Consider the following 21,163-nt stretch of genomic DNA (forward strand, 5'->3'; position numbering starts at 1 on the left):
CCAGAACTATGCAGCATACTGTAATGAACACAGACATACTATGTAAATCTGTTATTGCACAGGTATTGACCACATATTGAGTATTGCATTGGTGTTGTTGTGTACCAGGATAATACCAGAACAGCTTAAACTAAGGAGTTATAAACTCTTATTGCAGAGAGGATGAAAGATCAACGGTAGCATTCTGTTTTACATCTGGGATGTCTCAGTCTGCCTCTGAAGGAGCTGTCCATGATCTTCACAGTAGAATGCATTGAATGGGAGTTTTTTTTTAAAGATGGTCATCTTCCCCAGCATCCTCCTTTCACACATCTTGTCAAACGAATCCAGTGGGCAACCCAGAACCTAACTAGCTTGTTCAGTCTCTTCCTGTCTCAGTCAGAGATGCCTGCACTCCAACTGACCACAGCAGAGTGGATGATAGTGCTCTCTCCCTAGAGATACTAGTATCTCTAGCCATGGTGGCGTTGATGTTTTGTGACAACGGTCTTGTCAGAAGACTGCTTCCGTGGTGTCCTCATGCCAGCATCCTACCGGTTTAGCTCGGCTAACCCGTTTACATGCAGAATGTGATCAAATTGCTTTGTTTTTTAACATCCCCTTTATTGACCAGATCAATATCCCAAAAGTTTGATTTGAAGCTATACTCTAAATAAATAACGTCTTAATTTTTTTCAACCGTGTTTTTAGAAGTAATTGTGTAATTCTGGATAAGGGAAATTTCCACATGAGGCAGAGATTACACTCGCACAGCTATAACCAGAAGTCGATGAGAAATACATGCTACAGGAAATTTGGGTGTCACCTAAAGCCACGGTTTCATCATCAAATGGCTGCAGGACAAATGTTCTTTAGTCATAGTGTTATTTTCCACATAAAAGCTATTTTTTTATGGTCTGGGTGTGTAAACATGACATAAACCTGAGAGCTATATGCACTAAAAAGATGCATCTCTCAACTTCATTCCAGGATGAAAAACAGACTGAAAAAGGAAGAAATGTATGTGTTAGAAAACCAAGGTCCAAAAACGAGAAGTGGATTGCATTATAAACCTTTGCAGAGCACTAATTTCTTTTGTCAGTGTGGCTGATTGCATGTAAGATGGTGAGAGCTGTTCATAGAGAACAAACTGAGATCAGTTTGGATTATGTAAATGAACCAGATGCATCAAACAGACAATGCTCAGGTAAAGGCACTGAAGTGTATCCAGGTAAGAAGTTTTACCAATAGTACTGAAAATGTTGAGCCAAATCCAAATAAAATTATTCTGTTAAAGGAACTAGTCATAGAAAAATGTCGAGTTGCGAATCCCAAAAAAGGCTCTAAAATAATTTTTTATGTGTTTTTCTCCATCCAGGGCAAAAGCTGGTAAAGGTGGTTGCAGTTAGTTTTGGTCTCCTGTGCGTCATACAAGCTACTCTGAATGTTTATTTACGTGTTCTTCTGTGTAAGTACCTGTACCATGTACTAATTTATGAAGGTTTTACAGTGGTTTGTGGCTTACATTGTGCATTTAGAAAAACAACAGACCAACTTATTTCTCTGTTTGAAAAAGCTGGGGACTGTTATAACAATGTCGTTTATGAAAGATGAGAAGAAGTAAACAATAACTAGAGAAGACAAAAATAAATTATTGTGAATTTCCACTTGACTCATGTTACAAATGTGTTTACTCACAACAAATAACGTATTTAACTAACTTGATATTTTAAAACATACAAAAAAGGATTCATTTTTAAAGTTTATGTGATGAATTTTTTTATTTTTATTTTTTACTTTTTCAGATGCTCCAGCTGAGAATAAACACAGAAACCTGACTGACTGGTGTTACAACACATCTCGTGTCACATTTAATGTGAAGATTTGTTGAGTATTAATTTCCTTCCTTGTGAAATACAAATATTAACGATGGATTGTTTGTATGCTGTTATAAAACCTCCTCAAAGACAAGTTAATATATGAACTTTTCCTCTTTTGGCTTTTAGGTTTTTACGATTGTAAGTTACTGAAGCCATGTTGGAAACTGTAAATGTTTTAGTGATTCTCTTGTTTCCCCACAGATGAGTATTTTAAACAAGGATGGGTTTATTTTCATCCAAGCTTGTATTACATCTCTACTACCAACAAAACCTGGGAGGAGAGTAGAGAGGACTGTCTGCAAAAACAAGCAGACCTGATGATTATTAATACCAAAGAAGAACAGGTAAGCCTCAGCCATGTAGAGAAATATTAGTATTAAGCTTGATTGTATAATTATTTTTATTGTTGTTGTTGTCATTATTATTATGATTATTATTATTATGCATTTGTTTTCTATATACATAAGAACTTTGCAAGACACTTTGACAAGCTCACATGGATTGGGCTTTATAACGACACAGGAGAGTGGACATGGGTGGACGGGACTCAACTCAGTGAAAGGTGTTTATTGTGTACACACACACACACACACACACACACACACACACACACACACACACACACACACACACACACACACACACACACACCAGAGGTGTGACCAAGTAACTGCTTTGCAAGTCACAAGTAAGTCACAAGTCTTTCCAGTCAAGTCCAAGTCAAAGACAACCAAGTCCAAGTCGAGTCCAAAATCAATGATGTGGAAGTTCAAGTCAAGTTGTTACCTTTGAATCTTCAAGTCATAATCAAGTCATCTGTTCAACTTCAATTGATGACAATGATAATAAATAAATTCCAGAAATAAAGCTTCTTAAAGCTTCATTTATTTGCTGAAACAAGAAGAAAGTTCAACTGAAAAAGATTATAAACAAAGTGTTGCTGCATTTAGCAGTACAAGATCAAACCCAGAACGAAGAATGATTTATGATTTTTTTTTCCATGTCGTGCCACTTTTTTGCTAAAATATCAAATATGCTAAAGTCATCATCAAGTCAACAGATGCAAGTCGATTCAAGTCGCAAGTCACTGGCGTTCAAGTCCGAGTCAAGTCGTAAATCTTCATAGATTTTATCAAGTCAAGTCAGGAGTCATTAAAATAATGACTCGAGTCCAAGTCATGTGACTCGAGTCCACACCTCTGATTTACATACATACGCACTCAATAATGTAATATAAATGTGTTAACATTTCAGCTACTGGGGTCCTGGAGAACCAAATCAACTTGGAGGTAACAATGAAGACTGTGTCGAGATGAGGTTTCATGAAATTGAAGACAGCTGGAACGACGCACCATGCAGTAATGTAAATTTTTGGATTTGTGAAAAAGATGCTGCACTGGAACTTGAATAAAAGTCCATAAAGTTCATATTCTCTGAAGAAATGATGTTTCTCTCTCTCTCTCACTTTGTGTGTGTGTGTGTGTGTGTGTGTGTGTGTGTGTGTGTGTGTGTGTGTGTGTGTGTGTGTGTGTGTGTGTGTGTGTGTGTGTGTGTGTGTGTGTGTGTGTGTGTGTGTGTGTGTGTATTTAAACTGTTTTCCTTCCACCAGGGGTTTCTTGTATTATTTGCCTTTTTTCCTTCAGTACAAAACCTGCACCCTCTTTTTCTTGTGAAAAAACAAATTAATCCAGTTTTCACCATTTGCTGCTTAAAGGTTTTATTTTGTTTGGATATGGATGTTTGTTCATGCCAAATATGTAACACACTTGTGTAAGCTTGTGATACTTATTAATAAAATGGATAGTTTCTTATTTGTTGTCAAATAAATGAAAATTAAAATTCATGATTTGTGAGCATAAAATCACATCAAAGGAAAAAAAAAATACACAAGCTCACCTGAACTTTTGATTCAGGTAGCCGTACACACATTTTTACGGTTGTTTGGTTTTGGGTATGAAAATGTAAGTAACATCTTTTAGTTCTTTTTAAAACACAGAAAGGTTTTATTTACCTGCAACGTTTCGTTTGCGGCTGCAAACTTCGTCAGGCTAACGCTGATGGTGGCGTCACTTCCTTCTCCATTTATTCGCGGGCAGCAGTCGCCCTCAGCTGCCCGCTCTCTCCTCTCCGACAATGCAGTCCCATGCGCGTTCCAACGAGTAAACTCCATCGTCCCTGTTCATGGTCCCACATCCACGTCTCCTTATCTCGATAGCTTTTTTTTATCCATCTTTTGTATTTCTGTTGTTCGGTGTTTATGATCCTTGTGTTGTCCTAGTCCATTATATGGTTTTCTTTTGTGCAGTGATCTGTTACGGCTGACTTCTTTATTGTGCTTTCTGCTTCTTCTTTTGCTGCTCTTGTGTGTTTTCGACTTGCCTTTCTCGCACTCCTTTCTATATTCTATTGTCCGTGTGTCGAGTTGGTGTCCGGTTTCTCCTATGTATGTTTTATTGCAGTCTTTGCATGGGATTTCGTAAATGACTCCACATTTAAGTCCAGCTGGTATCTTGTGTTTTGGGTGTACCAGTCTGTTTCTAACTATTGTGTATGGTTTTGTTGGTGTGTTTATGTTGTGTTTATTCATTGTTGTTCTTACTTTTTCTGTTATGCCTTTTATGGATGGTAGGGTTATCACTGGTTTATGTTCTTGTCTTTTTGGGTCATCCGGTTCTTTGCTTTTGTTGTTTTTTTCTTTTTGTTGTTGTTTGTTGTTTTCCTTTGTTTATTGCCCATGTCGGGTATCTGCAGGTCTTTAAAGCGTGTTGTATGTGTTTGTCCTTTTGTTTACGGTCTCTTTCTTCTGTTACTATGTTTGCTCTGTGATATAATGTTATGATTACTGATATTTTGTGTATGGTGGGGTGTTCTGATGTCCATAATAAATATTGGTCTGTGTGTGTTGGTTTTCTGTATGGGTTTATGTTTAGGGTCCAGTCGGTCTGCCTGGTTATTTTCATGTCCATAAATGCTATGCTGCCATCTGTTTCTGACTCATATGTGAACTTTATGTTGCCCGTGTTTCCAATATTATTCAAGTGTGGTGTTAGTGTTTCTGTTTGTCCTTTTGGTATGATTTCCAGTATGTCGTCTACGTAGCGTTTCCATAGTTTTTCCATAGAGCGGGCAGCAGAAGGCGAAAACATCCTCTGCTGCCTTCGGATAAACGGAGAAGGGGATGACGCCACCATCAGCGTCAGCCTGAAGAAGTTTGCAGCCGCAAACGAAACGTTGCAGGTAAATAAATCCTTTCTGTGTTTTAAAAACAACTAAAAGATGGAATTAGAATTTCAATACAGCAAGAACACACCAAAGATGTTTAAAGAAAAATATGGACAACAAGGAACAAAGGACTTCTGCCGTTTGGAACAATTACATCAAAAACGCGCACGTCTTAAGAACCACCTTCGCTTCAATTTAAGATGCCCGGCCGAAAACATCACGCCAACAAGCCTACAGCTAAAACACTGATCTGGACCAAGACAGCACAAAACAGAATGGAAAGAGCACACAGAGCACTACTCAAGGAAAGGATAAGAAACGTCATAACCAAACAGAAGTGTCAGAACCCAAGTCCCCAAGCCAGCCTCTCCCAGCTAGCCGATCTCCACCATGGACCCATCTCCCAGCAAGCCCCTCGCGGCGATTCCCTCCACTTCACACCTACATCACTAACCGCGACTATATACGGAAGTCGCCTCCCCAGCTCACCACTCAATCATCGTTTCTTCAGATCCATGATCAGAGTTTCCCATCAACCGATTCATCTTACGAACTATCCGCTCACAGTAAGTGTTCTTACTTACTTCTGGAAAACCCAGCATTTCCGTGTCACTTCATTGACGCTCGAACGCTCCGGGATTCCTAGATTAAATCGTGAGCTGGAGTTTCACCGACGCTATCACTTCCGCGACTGTGAAACCATGCTCAACTCCCGAATCCAGCCGACCAGTCTTACAGGATGACCGAGTCCTTTAACCCAGCGGAGTTTGAGCGAATGAAGAATGAGATTGTTCAGCTTCACGCCTTGGTCGACCGGCTCAACACCAAGGTGAACTCTCTGACCGACCTCACCCTTCAATTATCCACATCCATCAATGCTCTTCAGTAGCAAGCCCTTGCACCACCTAAGGAGGAGCCGCAGTTCAGCCTACCGGAGAGGTGGAACGGAGTGGTTGGGAGCCCAGATGGTCTGCTCGCCTCTCTCGACATGCAATTCGAGTGCCAACTAGGACGCTTCCCCACTGCCCGCTCTCGGGTTGCGCACCTCACCTCCCTGCTTTCTGGACGTGCTCAGGAGGGCCGCTGCTCTCTATAAATCTAAATCCCCTACCTGCAATGACTATGCTGCTTTTGTGGCCGCCTCAGGAAGACCTTCGTTCCACCCAGTAGTGAAGTGGGGGCTGAAGCACGTCTCCTCAAGCTCCGCCAACGGGAACGGTCGTGTGCGCCTATGCGTCCGAGTTTCGCACCATCACGGCCAAACTACAATGGGATGACTCTGCCCTTCGGGCTGTCTTCTTGCAGGGGTTGGCACCCTACATCCGAGACGAGATGGCGGGAAAAGAACTGCCCCAGACCCTGAATGAAGTTGCCGACCTGGCGCTGTGCATAGACCAGCAGGTTCTGGTTCGACCCAGGTCATCCACTCGCTCACTCAGAGCTCCTGGACCTCTTCCTCATTCACCAACGCCAGCTCCTGGACCCACTTCAACTGAGGAGCCTATGCAGCTAGGCCACCTTCCCCCGGAGGAGAGACAGCAAAGGTGCCTATTGTGGCTCTCCTGACCACCAGCGCCTGGACTGCCCATTATGGCCAGGAAACGGAGGAACCCACTGAGTATCGGGGTAGCTCAGCCCGGGTCACCCTCTGCCCCTATCTCTTCCCACCGACTCCTTCTTCCTGTCACCCTCTTTTACAACGAGACCTCACATCAGGTACATGCTCTGGTGGACTCAGGGGGCCGCCGACAACTTCATGGACGTGGATCTGGCTAAACGCCTACAGATCCCCCTGACTCCCCTGGAACGAGTTGTTCTGGTGACCTCGGTGGACGGCAGACCTCTCCAGCCCTATCCTGTCCAAGACCAAACCCAGTCACTCCAGATGGTCCTCCAAGGCCACCGGGAAACCCTCCACTTTCTCATCATCTCCGCTCCCTCCTCTCCTCTAATCCTGGGGTTCCCTTGGCTCCGTCTCCACGACCCCCAGATTTCCTGGTCCCAGAACTGCCTTTTAGGCTGGGGGACCCAGTACCAGGCCCACCTCTCTCCTCCTCCACCCATGGCAGACCGCCCGGCTGGTGGTCTTGGTCCTCTACCGCCCAATCTCCCACTGCCCTATCAGGACCTGGCCGCAGTATTCGATAAGCGACGCACCACCACACTGCTGCCTCACCGCCCATATGACATGGAGATCAAGCTACAACCAGGTATCAGTCCTCCCCATGGGCACCTTTTCTCTCTCCCTCCAAATCCAGAGCTATGGAGGAATATATCAACCAGGCCCTCCAGCAGGGTTTCATCCGACCCTCCTCTTCCCCGGGTGCTGCAGGCTTCTTCTTTGTGAAGAAAAAGGAAGGTGACCTTCGTCCCTGTATAGATTACCGGGGTCTAAACAAGATCACTATCAGGGACCACCGTCCCCTGCCACTCCTCACAACTGCTCTGGACTCCATCTCCCATCTTCACAAAACTGGACCTCCGGAGTGCCGACAATCTGGTCCACATCAAAGCTGGGGATGAGTGGAAGACCGCATTCATCACACCCACCGTTCATTGGGAGTACCAGGTCATGCCCTTCGAGTTGTGCAATAGCCCTGCCGTATTTCAACGCCTCATTAATTAACTATGTCCTCCGCGACATGCTGGGCCGGTGGGTGTTTGCCTACCTGGATGACATCCTAATTTACTCCAAGTCCGAGGCCGAACACCTCCACCATGTTTGTGCCGTCCTGACCCGGATCCTGAACAATAACCTATACTGCAAGCCCGAGAAATGCTCTTTCCACCAGCGGACCATCTCATTTCTGGGCTTCATGATTTCGGATCAGGACATAAACATGGACCCTCAGAAGGTCCAGGCGGTCACTGACTGGCCCCTTCCTACGAGCCTAAAACAGCTACAGAGTTTTCTGGGCTTCTGCAACTTTTACCGCCATTTTATTAAGAACTTCAGCACCATTGTGGCACCGCTCACCTCCCTCACCCGACCAAGCCCACCCGGCCAACCGCTCCGTCTAACTCCAGACGCCATGCGGGCCTTCCGCCACCTGGTCACCCGGTTCACGTCGGCCCCTATCCTCCACCATCCAGATACTACGGAGCCCTTTGTGGTCGAAGTCGATGCCTCAGACGTCGGTGCCGGTGCCATCCTGTCCCAAGGCGGGCCCAACGACAGACTCCATCCCTGTGCCTACTTCTCTAGGAAGTTTTCCACCACCCAGCAGAAGTATGGCGTGGGTGATCGTGAACTGCTGGCCATAAAATGGGCGCTGGAGGAGTGGAGACAGTGGCTTCTAGGCACCACCCAGCCTTTCACTATCTGGACGGACCACCAGAACCTGACTCACATCCGATCCGCCAAGCAGCTCAATCCTCGCCAGGCCTGCTGGGCCCTCTTCTTCAAGCCCGATGAGTTCTATCTCGCCTACCGTCCTGGAACTAAGAACCAGAAGGCTGATGCCCTCTCCCGCCAGTTCACACACTCCACGCCGATGTCCGAGCCTGCACCAATTCTCCCAGAGCACCGTTTCCTGGCCCACCTAAGGTGGCCGTTGGAGGAGGTTATCCAGAACACCCTCCGGGATGACCCAGCACCTCCAGAGACCCCCGTGGGTCGTCTCTATGTCCCTACATCCTGTCGCAGCGAGGCACTCTCCTGGGCCCACTCTTCACGCCTGTCTGGCCACGCGGGGTTCTCTCGAACTCTGAAGTTCCTCCAACAAGCACTCTGGTGGCCATGCATGGTGAGGGATGTTAAGGAATACACTAGCGCCTGTGACATCTGTGCCTGCTCCAAGACACCCAGCCAGGCTCCTGTTGGTGTCCTCAGACCTCTTCCGGTGCCCAGCCGTCCTTGGTCCCACGTGGGCCTGGATTTCGTCACAGGACTCCCCCCGGTCAATAACCTCAACACGGTCCTCATGGTCACTGACCGGTTTTCTAAAGCTGTCCACTTCATCGCCCTTCTGGGTCTCCCTTCGGCCCGACGCACAGCGGAACTATTCCTGGAGAACGTGGTGCGCCTCCACGGCTTCCCTGTCGATGTGGTCTCCGACCGGGGTCCCCAGTTTACGGCCCGATTCTGGAAAGCCTTTTGCCACCTAACAGTCAGCCTATCCTCAGGCTATCACCCGCAGACCAATGGTCAGACGGAGCGGGTTAACCAACAGCTGGGTCGGTACCTCCGGTGCTTTGTCTCGGCCCAACCCTCGCAATGGCCTAAATACCTCCTCTGGGCAGAGTTGTCCCACAATCTTCACACCTCCTCAACCACTCAAATGTCCTCTTTCGAGGTCTGCAATGGCTACCAGCCCCCGGTCTTCACCCACCAGGAGCCCGAAGTTGCTGTACCTGTCGCGCAATCCCTAGTGAGGCGCTGCAAGAACGCCTGGATCAAACCACGAGCTTCCATCACCCGAGCTAACGCCCGTTACGCTCACCAACATCTCTGCCGACACCGTCCTGGTCCCTCCTATGTCCCTGGGGATAAGGTCTGGGTGTCCACCGCGGACCTCCGCTTCCGTGCCAGATATAAGAAGCTCGCTCCCCGGTTCCTCGGGCCTTACACTGTACAGAAGGTCATCAACCCAGTCTTGTACCGGCTGTGGTTGCCGGCGAGTCTCCGCATTCATCCCACCTTCCACACCTCTCGGCTCAAGCCCTATGTGGACTCCTCTCTGCTTCCGCCTCCGCCTGCCCGCTTCCTCGACGGTGAGCCCATCTACACCGTCCGATGCATCCTGGACGCCCGTCGGGGATGGCAATACCTCATGGACTGGGCGGACTACAACCTCGAGGAACGCTCCTGGGAACTGGCCCACTCAATCCTGGATCCTCCCCTCATCTCTGACTTCTGGGACCGCCGGGACGCCCTGGGACTTCAGGAGCTGTCCCTGGATGGGGGGGGGGGGGGATTCAGGACCCAAGTCCCCAAGCCAGCCTCTCCCAGCTAGCCGGTCTCCACCATGGACCACATCTCCCAGCATGCCCCTCGCGGGAATTCCCTCCATGTCACACCTACGTCACTAGCCGCGACTATATACGGAAGTTGCCTCCCCAGCTCACCACTCAGTCATTGTTTCTTCAGATCCATGATCAGAGTTTCCCATCAACCGATTCATCTGACTAACTATCCGCTCACAGTAAGTGTTCTTACTTACTTCTGGAAAACCCAGCATTTCCGTGTCACTTCATTGACGCTTGAACGCTCCGGATTCCTAGATTAAATCGTGAGCCGGAGTTTCACCGACGCTATCACTTCCGCGTCTGTGAAACCACACTCTCTACAAGCTCAACTCCCAAATCCAGCTGACCAGTCTGACAAGAAGTAGAAGACGAACTGGAAAGAAGACACCTGGACTTAAAAAGGAATTACAAACTTGATAAATAAACGGAGGAACTAATTAAAGGACACATGATGGAAAAACAAGAAAAAGAGTTCATAAAAGTAAAAGAAAGACACATAAAGAAATTAAACAAACTCATCAACAAGAAAAAGAGGGAGGAAATACAAGATAACTCCACACAAAGCTCGCAATACGAACTAACAGAAGCAGAAGAAAGCATATTAAAAAGCAGTAACACCAAAGAAAATACCATATGATGAATTCATTGTAGCAACAGAACTAGCATGTCAACAAATCACAGATGAGGGAAAGAAAGCAGAACTTAAAAATAAAGTTGTTGGGATGTTTAAAAACAGCCAAATTCAACACAGCAATATTACAAAAGAAGAACAATCAGCCATGACAACATTATCCAAAAATGAACAGATAATTATTCTACGGCAGACAAAGGAAGAACCACAGTAGTTATGGACAAAGAAAAATATAAACAACAGATGAAACAGATGTCAGAAGACAAAAATACATACAAAATACTTAAAAAAGACCCAACAGAAAGCTTTAAAAAAATATGAAAAAAATTACTGAAGCCACTACAAGAAAATGGCAAAATAACAGAAAAAATGTACAAACACTGGATTCCTACAGCAAACATAACACCAATAATCTATGGAACGCCAAAAATACACAAACAAAACACTCCACTTAGATCAACAGTAGGTACACCAACATACAACATGGCAAGAGAAATCAGCACAATCATCAGTCCGTTATTAGGGAACACAGATCAACATTGCAAAAATAGCATAGAACTGGCAAAAGAACTAAAAAAGATTACAATAGAAGATAACGACATACTCATCTCACATGACGCCACATCCCTGTTCACAAAAACACCAACCCAAAAAACCATAGGCATAGTAGTTAACAGAATCAGACAGGACAAAACTTTACACAAAAGAATAAACCTCACAGCAGATGACATAGCACAACTGATAGGACTGGTAGCTAATTCCACTTACTTCACATACAATGACACAATATACAAACAATTGGAAGGCTTCTCCATGGGTAACCCGTTATCAGCCACCCTGTGTGAGTTTTTCATGGAAGACCTAGAATAAAAAGCCATAGCCACTGCCCCCCAAACTGCTAAATAAAACTATGGAAACGCTACGTAGATGACAACTGGAAATCATACCAAAAGGACAAACAGAAACACTAACACACTTGAATAACATTGACGACACAGGCAACATTAAGTTCACATGAGTCAGAAACAGATGGCAGCATAGCATTTATGGACATGAAAATAACCAGGCAGACTGACGGGACGCTAAACATAAACACATATAGAAAACCAACACACAAAGACCAATATCTATCTTGTTCGCTCTTCCTTCTTCCATCTCAGGAACATTGCTAAGCTGAGTCCCATTTTGTCCTGCTCTGAACTTGAGACTGTTCTCCACACCTTCATCTCCTCACGCTTAGACTACTGCAACTCTCTTTTCACGTGTCAGAATGCCTGTGCTCGGCTTCTGACCAAGTCCTCCAAACACACCCACATCACCCCGCTTCTCCTCCAGCTTCACTGGCTGCCAGTCAACTTCAGGGTTCATTTCAAGATCCTGGTTCTGGTCTATATGGCCTTACATGGACAAGCACCATCTTACATTGGTGATCTTCTTAATCCCTACACCCTGGGACGTAATTTTGGGGGGGGACGGGTGGGACATGCCCCCCCCCCCCACTTTTTCAAAAGGCAGTTTTGGTCCCCTGCACTTTTTCCCGTCCAAAAACAATGTTACGCTCCATTAAATGGATTTGGTTGAGCACTAGGACCGAAACGGAAACCGGTTTACTATTAGACCCGCCCAAAAGCTAATCTATTGGCTCTGCTGATACTTGCTAATGTATTATTGGCTGTTGCTGCTGTCACTCAAGTTGTAAACAGTCAGAACGTGCTCACGTTGTTTTGCTAGTTTGGAGCCGCTAGGGAACACCGGTACTGAGTCACATCATCAGCTAGACGCTGTGTAATATCAGAGCTCAGCTCAGCTTCCATTACATAACATTTGAATAAGTGTTCATTTGTGAGTCTTTGGTAGTTAGGCACAGCCAGGAGGCAGCATGTCAAGAAAACGAAAAGTGGATATAAGAGACTTCTTTCAAAGTCTAAACGTAAGTTGGAACATGTGACACCCCTGCATTAAGCTCAGACTCACCTCCTCCTTCACAAACATACTCAAAACTAACTTTTACAAACTCATCTCCTCCACATAACTGACTCCTCAGACACAATTTATTCGTATTATTATAATTATTGTTTTTTTTATTATTACTATTATCATCATAATTATTATTACTAGTAGTAGTAGTAGTAGAAGTGTAACTTCAAAACTTTTATCATTTAACTTTATTGTAAACTTATCTATTGCAATGTATATTTTCACATTAAAAAGCTCTGAAAAATGAACAGTATCATCATCGTCAACAGATTTTTTAAGCTTAATGTCAAAGATGTACACTTTTCATTAGATTTATCTTATTTTTTCCATTTATTTTTTGTGTGTTGAAATGCAACAACTGTTTAAACACTTTTAAGGGAAAAAAACATATTTAATATGTTTTTATACACTCAAATGTTAGGGTGATGATCATGTGTAAAACATTAGTTCAGCATGTCCTCTAACACAGCAAATGAACAAACGGCCAGATCTCAGGAGGGACCGTTTTTGTATAAATAATTTTTATACTTTTGACTAGGCCTGGGAAAGTAACACATTTTGCTGGACGATATTTTGTCCAACAAATTGTTGATGATAAACGATATCATTGTCAACATTATCTAGACCAAAATAACCACTAATATAATGTTAATATATCATAATAATGCAAGTACACCCTTTAAAATGCAACAAATAAACCTTCATTTAACATTGAAATGTCCAGAACCAGAACTTCTAAATGAATAAAAATAACAAACAAAAATTAAATAAAAAAGGAATCTCACTCCCTGTTAGAAAATGTTGCACCAAAAACAATAAATAAAAGACCCAAAACAATAAATACAATGGCCTATCCATTGTCAACAGCCAAAACTGCACTTCAATAATGATAATAAATAAAAATAATAATAGAGTTGTACATTTTTTAACTTTGATATATATATATATATATATATATATATATATATATATATATATATATATATATATATATATATTGAGGATGGAAAAATTATTTAGATGGGCACGTGACGTGTCAAGGGGTCTTTACATAACACCCCCCACCCCAAATCCGCACAAGCCTGCTGTGTCCCCCCCACTTCTGAAATCAAAATTTCGTCCCTGCCTACACCCCCAGCAGGTCCCTGAGGTCCAGTGATCAAAGCCTACTGGTTGTGCAGCACCAGGCTAAAGACCAAAGGTGACAGATCATTTGCTGCTGTGGCCTCCAGACTCTGGAACTCTCTCCCCCTGAGCCTGAGATCAGTGGACTCAGTGGTCTCATTTAAAAAGCAGCTGAAGACTCACCTGTTCAAGCTGGCTTTTGTATGACCTTCTTCACCACTCTCTCTTTATTCTGCTCTCCCCACCTATTCCACCTTCCTCAGGATCCACTGATTTCCCTTTTTCCTATTCACTCTCTCTTTCTTAACATTTATTTTATCACACTTGTCTCTTTTTGCTCATGTTGAATATATTTTTAAACATTTTCTAAAAGCTTTATTATATTTTTACATTTTTTGTTTTTGTGAAGCGCCTCGTGATTTTTATCTTGAGAGGTGCTATAGAAATGATATTTTCTTCTTCTTCTTCTTCTATGGACATCAGAACACCCTACCATACACAAAATATCAGTAATCATAACATTATATCACAGAGCAAACATAGTAACAGAAGAAAGAGACCGTAAACAAGAGGACAAACACATACAACACGCTTTAAAGACCTGCAGATACCCGACATGGGCAATAAACAAAGGAAAACAACAAACAACAACAGAAAGAAAAAACAACTAAAGCAAAGAACCAGAAACCCAAAAAGACAAGAACATAAACCAGTGATAACCTTACCATCCATCAAAGGCATAACAGAAAAAATAAGAGCAACAATGAATAAACACAACATAAACACACCAACAAAACCATAGTTAGAAACAGACTAGTACACCCAAAAGACGAGATACCAGCTGGACTTAATGTGGAGTCATTTACGAAATCCCATGCAAACTCTGCAATAAAACATACATAGGAGAAACCGGACGCCAACTCAACACACGAACAATAGAATATAGAAAGGAGTGCGAGAAAGAGGCAAGTCGAAAACACACAAGAGCAGCAAAAGAAGAAGCAGAAAGCACAATAAAGAAGTCAGCCGTAACAGATCACTGCACAAAAGAAAACCATATAATGGACTGGGACAACACAAGGATCATAAACACCGAACAACAGAAATACAAAGGATGGATAAAAAAAAAAGCTATCGAGATAAGGAGACGTGGATGTGGGACCATGAACAGGGACGATGGAGTTTACTCGTTGGATCGCGCATGGGACTGCATCGTCGGAGAGGAGAGAGCGGGCAGCAGAGGGCGACAACATCCTCTGCTGTGCGCAGATAAACGGAGAAGGAAGTGACGCCACCAGCAGCGTCAGCCTGACGAAGTTTGCAGCCGCAAACGAAACATTGCAGGTAAATAAAATCTTTCTGTGTTTTAAAATGAACTAAAAGATTGAATTAGAATTTTAACACAGCAAGAACACACCAAAGATTGAGTAACATCTTTAAACTCTAGATTATGGTTTCTCCGGACATGGAGCTCACATTTCCAAATAAAAGCAGCTTACCAACAAACACTTGAGTGACGTGAGGCTGTATCTGGATTTATCAGAAGCCCTCAAGGACCAGGATGGAATATCTCTGCTTTATATTGTAATGTAAGTAGCTGTGGGCAGCACGGGCAGAATACCTTGCCCTCCAGACAGAACCTGAAAACACCACCAGTAGGCAACGACTTATAAAATGACACACTTTATTACATACTCAACAATAAGACACAATTACAAAACACCACGGCCCAAGCCCTCTCTCACAGAACCAGCTGTCCAGCATGAGTCACACAAGCAGTGGTACTTAGCTGTGTCAGATGCGGTGACCCCCCTCCAACTGCCAACTGCCAAAGTCCGTGGCGGCAGATATCGGCGTGGTCTTGGCATCCACTATGCCCAGCCCTCGCTACCTAAAGAAGGCAACCAGCCTTCCCTCCTAACACTGGAACGCTGTACGCCTGCTTAACTGTCTTTGTCGCTGGCAGCCCTAACCGACTGCGAACGACCCCACCCCCCAAAGTCCGGTGCCACAATGACAGGTCGACCACGCACCCCTCTCAGTTGACCTGTCACCTTTTTATCCTCCCTGGCCTCGTTATCCGTAACGAGGAACAGCCGGTGTCACCACACCCTCAGAGCCCGGCAGCTTCCGTCTTCTGTCCATCACACTCTCCCCCTCTTTGTCCTGAAGGACTCGCCCTCGAGTCCAAGATCTCCACATGATAATCCTTATGCCAAACAGGGGGCCTCCTCTGACAAACCACATGTTGCTCCACAGCTCCAGGTCCCTCGACCTTCCCAAGGATACGTCCTCCCGATCCTCTTCCAGCCGCACCCCCTCGAGCAGCCTCTCCATGCAATGGGGCAGGGTTGCTTGAATCACTGGAGCCCTTCGTCTCCGAGAAACGTTGAGCAGTGCTGCAACTATTGGAAGAGAAGTGCACGGCTTAAGTCAGTTGAAATGAATCACACTCTCAGGACCCCCCTCAACAGGTACCAGCCTGTATAGCACATCTGTCACCCGCTCAAGAACCCTAAACAGTCCTCTATCTCGTATCTGAAGCCAGGGACACACCCCCCGCCTCCTCAGCTTATTTCGGACCCACACTAATTCACCTTCCGCGTAGAACAGGCGGGAGGCCCTAAAGTCATATGCCCTCTTTTGTTGCTCCAGTGCCCTGCCCTGATGGCATTTCACTGCATCCACCATCGTAGTGAATGTTTCCTTCAGCCTCGTCACATACTCGTCTACCGAGGCAAAGGCTTCACCTATCCTGGCCTTCAAGTACCCAGCATTTCCGCTTCTTACAGGGGTCTCAACAACGGAGAAGGGGGCGGGCATTTGACCCACTGTACACGCCCCCTCTAGATTCCCTGAACATAAGGACAGTCCCGACGTATATGCCGGTTACAACCACACTCCCAGCAGCCTCCCGACCTCTCGTTTCCGTCCTTCCGGGAATATTCCTGACTAGGCTGCAAGTTTGTAGTCGGAGTGTCACGGTGGGGACTAGATGCAGCCGGTACTGACAGGGTGTGCACCACATTCCGGAGGGATTTCACCTCCTGTCTCAAGCTCTCAACCACCCCCATTAGCGAAGTAATGCATTCATCATCAGCATCTTTCACAGTTATCTCTCTCACTCTTGCGTCAGATACTGAGCTGGTCTCCAAACCCCTAATGAGCTCAAGCTCCGCCGCCAGGTTGATGGCTGCCTCAAGCGACGCAGGCTTAGCACTCCGTAAACTCACTCTCATGTCTCCATTCCCCACATGAGCTACAAACTGATCTTTAGCCAACAGGTCTTGTGTGTTGGGATCCGCTGTCGGATAAACTTTAACGGCAGCCCGTCGTAATGCCATCCCAAATTCACGAACACTTTCATTATGCCATCTACGTCGAGTGGAGAAAACAGCTCTATTCCAATCAGTACTGTCACACGGATCCAAACACTTCCCCATCTGCTCTTTCAACATGGCGTAATTAGCTTTAACACTTCCCGACAAGCCATTATAAACCTCTCGAGCCTTGTCAGACAACAGAAGACACATAAACTTCAACTTAAGGGGCTCATCCCAGTTATTTACATCGGCTGCCATTTCAAATTGTTCAGCCCAGTCTGCCCATTCACGGCCAACACCGGAAAAGCTCTCCGGCATAAAAATCGGCCGAGCCGCTGCGCTCACGGGCTGATTTTCAGCAGATCTCACCGGTGGAGGTGTGTTATGTTCAGGTTCTGACATTCTGGATTGCTAGATCCCACGTCTGACACCAGTGTAATGTAAGTAGCCGTGGGCAGCACGGGCAGAATATCTTGCCCTCCAGACAGAACCTGAAAACACCACCAGTAGGCAACGACTTATAAAATGACACACTTTATTACATACTCAACAATAAGACACAATAACAAAACACCACGGCCCAAGCCCTCTCTCACAGAACCAGCTGTCCAGCATGAGTCACACAAGCAGTGGTACTTAGCTGTCTCAGATGCGGTGACCCCCCTCCCCGGGGTCTGAGCTTCCAACGCCGTCCAACGCCCCAGGGTGCAGCTTGCGAGGACGGCGGGTAATTCCACAGCGTAAGTCCAACTGCCAAAGTCCGTGGCAGCAGATATCGGCGTGGTCTTGGCATCCACTATGCCCAGCCCTCGCTACCTAAAGAAGGCAACCAGCCTTCCCTCCTAACACTGGAATGCTGTACGCCTGCTTAACTGTCTTCGTCGCCGGCAGCCCTAACCAACTGCGAACGACCCCACCCCCCAAAGTTCGGTGCCAAAATGACAGGTCGACCACGCACCCCTCTCAGTAGACCTGTCACCTTTTTATCCTCCCTGGCCTCGTTATCCGTAACGAGGACCAGCCGGTGTCCATTCACCACACCCTCAGAGCCCGGCAGCTTCCGTCTTCTGTCCATCACAATATGGTCCAGTTCAGGTATCTCCTCAGGCTAACAGTAGTGACATTCAATGTGTTTACATGTACTTCAGATAACCAAACTTTTGCAAGTCATACCAAAATTAACCTTTTTTGCTGGGAACTTGTATAAATAAGTGTATTATGTTGTTGTAGACATATGTAGTCATTACGTTTGCATTTTGGTGCATTTTCTTTAAAAACGTAAAATCCAGCCTAAAACCTTCAGTCTAGCGCCCTCTTCAGCTCAAAAATAGTTTACACAAATTTACAACAGAAGTTTGAAATCTGTCTCGACCAATGGGTGAAACGTCCCATGCAACGTAACCAGGTCCCATGTAAGGTGTCACAGCCTTTGGCTGTAGTTTATAAAAGCATCGCATCACAGTCTCAGCTTTGTAGCAGTGGACTCGGATTAGCCACAAGTGAGTGTTTATGCTGTAGTTTAGCTGTAGTTAGCATTAGCATTGAGTGAGAGTCCCAGCAAAGCTTCTAGTACTGTAATTATTTAGTTCTAGTAGCTTGGCTGCTAGATTTTGTAGCTTAGTGTCTTTTACATGTGACTCACCAGCTTGATGGAGTTTGAACTGGGTTATGCTGGTTTGAAGAGCGTTTCACAAATTAGTCCAAGCCATTCCAGTAATTAGCCAAATCCCGCCGACTGCTGCTTCCCCAAAATGGAGATTTTGAGATAAGTTGTTTTTTTAAAATGCATATAAATGTGTTAGTCCAGCTGACGGCGAACTGTTTCCAATCAGAATGAAGCACCCAGATAATGTGTTAGGAATCCAACTTTATTCTGCATGTAAACATGTCAGCTGAGCTTATACAGGTTGGACCCCCCCTCTCCCCCCTCACCCTTCCAAAGTGGCAAGGTTGCTCATGAGATCACGGAAGCAGCATTATAGACAGAGCCGGATTAAATAAATGGACTACACTAGGCAGGCTGCATTTTTTGCCCCCCCCCCTCCCCCCTCCCCTCCATCGATGTTATTTAATGAATTGAAATCTGAAACTTACCAAAGTTACTAATAAAAGTTCATTCACATTTTACATAGCCTAGTTTTTGGTTACAAATTGGTTGTTTGTATGTAAAACATTCTACCAGACTATTTTTTTATATTAATAATTTTTACGTCATTACACAGCTGTATTAAATGCTAATAAATTATCCTCATCTTATCCACTGGGAGTGTCAATGTTAAGGCAGTAGTACCAGTAAATAACCACTAGGTATCATTAAACTATGTAAACAGAGCAAATATGTTTATTTTATTTGCTCTGTTTACATTTAATCAACACATTTAATTAAAAAGATTTTCTGCTAAGTACAATAGCTTACAACATTTAGAAATGTTGACAAATTAATCACATGATAGTGGAAAGACATTCAAGAAGAAATAGATGAATTTTAATGGACTGAAGCATGTTTAAAGGCGCAAAAACTAACTATAAACACGCAGCTTAAATTATTGCAGTATTAATTTAATACAATCTATAATCTTAAAAGAAAGTATTTTAATAAAATGAAAAAGTTATCTTAAGTTTTGATCTTGCTTTATGCTCATTCAGGCTGTTATTGCCTCTGCTGAATCAGAAATTCCGTGTGAATTTTCTGAATATGAACTTATTGTTATGCTATTTGAACATTAATAAAAATATTTTAAAAAATAATAATGAAACCAGCAACACTTACCAAGGAAACCATTTAGCATTCTCCACTCCGGGATAATCTTCAGCTTTCCAGCAGAAAGTTTCCGGCTGAAGTTAGCTTCCGATTCGGGAAACGGCTAAAGGGCCATTACACCCAATTTTTCTCTACTCTGACCATCTTTAATCTGCTCTAGCTCAAAAACTACTACAGCCACACGGTTCAAACCTGTTCTAGATTATTCTACAATAATAGCAGATCAAATAAAACACAGTGTGGAATTTGTGAAACCTTTCCCTGATTTGTGAAACTCCAACAGAGCCTTGAAAAATCGGTCTGCGCGTGCCCCATAGTAGCACATGTCAATGAGCACGGATAGTCCGACTATCTTGAAAATACGCCTCCAAAACAATTCCTCCGCTCCTCCATTGTTCTAACGGCATAGTCTTTTCCTCCCGGACAGGAACTCCGTCATATTACCGTAATGTGTTGTACACCTCTGAAAAGCATGGAGTATCACATTTCTGAAACCATTGGAATTACAAAGATTGTGCAAACGTTTGAACAGTTACGGTAGTAAACATTTGTGTGTAGGCTCCGGCGAAGTAGACGATCACGCTTGACGAATATCTTTGGGAAGCTACATGGACGTTCATTTGGCTAAAGTGTGTATGATGTACTTTTAATATATCTTTGAATAGTAAGGTGAGAAATGTTAAGAAATTTTAAAAATGTCTCATGGGATGTATATGAAACGTGTATTCTAATTATTTAATATTGATACTCGTTTTTGAGTAAACATGAGTTGAACATGAGCTACTCTTATTATGGTGAATTTAATATACTGTAATACTGAAAACACTTGCTACTATTCAACACAAATGCTCACTTCCATCCACTTGAAAATGAAAAAAATGTGTTAGGATTTCTATGCGTAGGTTACATGAAGTAATATCCCATAAAAATGAAAGACCTTCATAATACACCCTGACCAAACTGGTTTCATTAAGGGTAGAGAGAGGGGAGAGGGGGCAGCAGAGGGCGATAACGTCCTCTGCTGCCCGCAGATAAACGGAGAAGGAAGTGACACCACCATCAGCGTCAGCCTGAGGAAGTCTGCAGCCGCAGACGAAACGTAGCACGGGAAAACAGGTAACAAAACTGTTTCTGTGTTTTAAAAAAAGAACGACAGCATGGGATTAGAACCACAACACAGCAAGAACACACCTAAGATGTTCAAGGCATGGACCGAGGCAAAAAAAAAACCCACCCCGTCTCACAGGGCACCCTCAGAAGCCTCTGTATACTTCATACCCTGGTTAAAATTTTGTTA

At 44.4% G+C, this 21,163-nt stretch overlaps 1 protein-coding gene across 2 annotated transcripts; it reads left to right on the plus strand.

Annotated features, from left to right (window-relative positions):
* The first annotated feature begins 964 nt into the window (after nucleotides 1–964).
* Nucleotides 965–3,444, plus strand: LOC107391691 (CD209 antigen-like protein E). 2 transcript variants are annotated; one of them, XM_015969109.3, is made up of 6 exons: nucleotides 965–1,210; nucleotides 1,358–1,447; nucleotides 1,785–1,865; nucleotides 2,061–2,203; nucleotides 2,327–2,421; nucleotides 3,114–3,444. In XM_015969109.3, the coding sequence occupies exons 1-6, from the start codon at nucleotides 1,102–1,104 to the stop codon at nucleotides 3,268–3,270; spliced, it is 675 nt and encodes a 224-aa protein (XP_015824595.1). In that variant the 5' UTR covers nucleotides 965–1,101; the 3' UTR covers nucleotides 3,271–3,444. The 2 variants fall into 2 exon arrangements, with proteins under 2 accessions (XP_015824595.1, XP_015824602.1); XM_015969116.3 differs by having other exon boundaries at nucleotides 1,060–1,186.
* Nucleotides 3,445–21,163: the final 17,719 nt, after the last annotated feature.

This window comes from Nothobranchius furzeri, chromosome 4 (assembly GCF_043380555.1).
Source record: "Nothobranchius furzeri strain GRZ-AD chromosome 4, NfurGRZ-RIMD1, whole genome shotgun sequence".
Taxonomy (NCBI): Eukaryota; Metazoa; Chordata; class Actinopteri; order Cyprinodontiformes; family Nothobranchiidae; genus Nothobranchius; species Nothobranchius furzeri.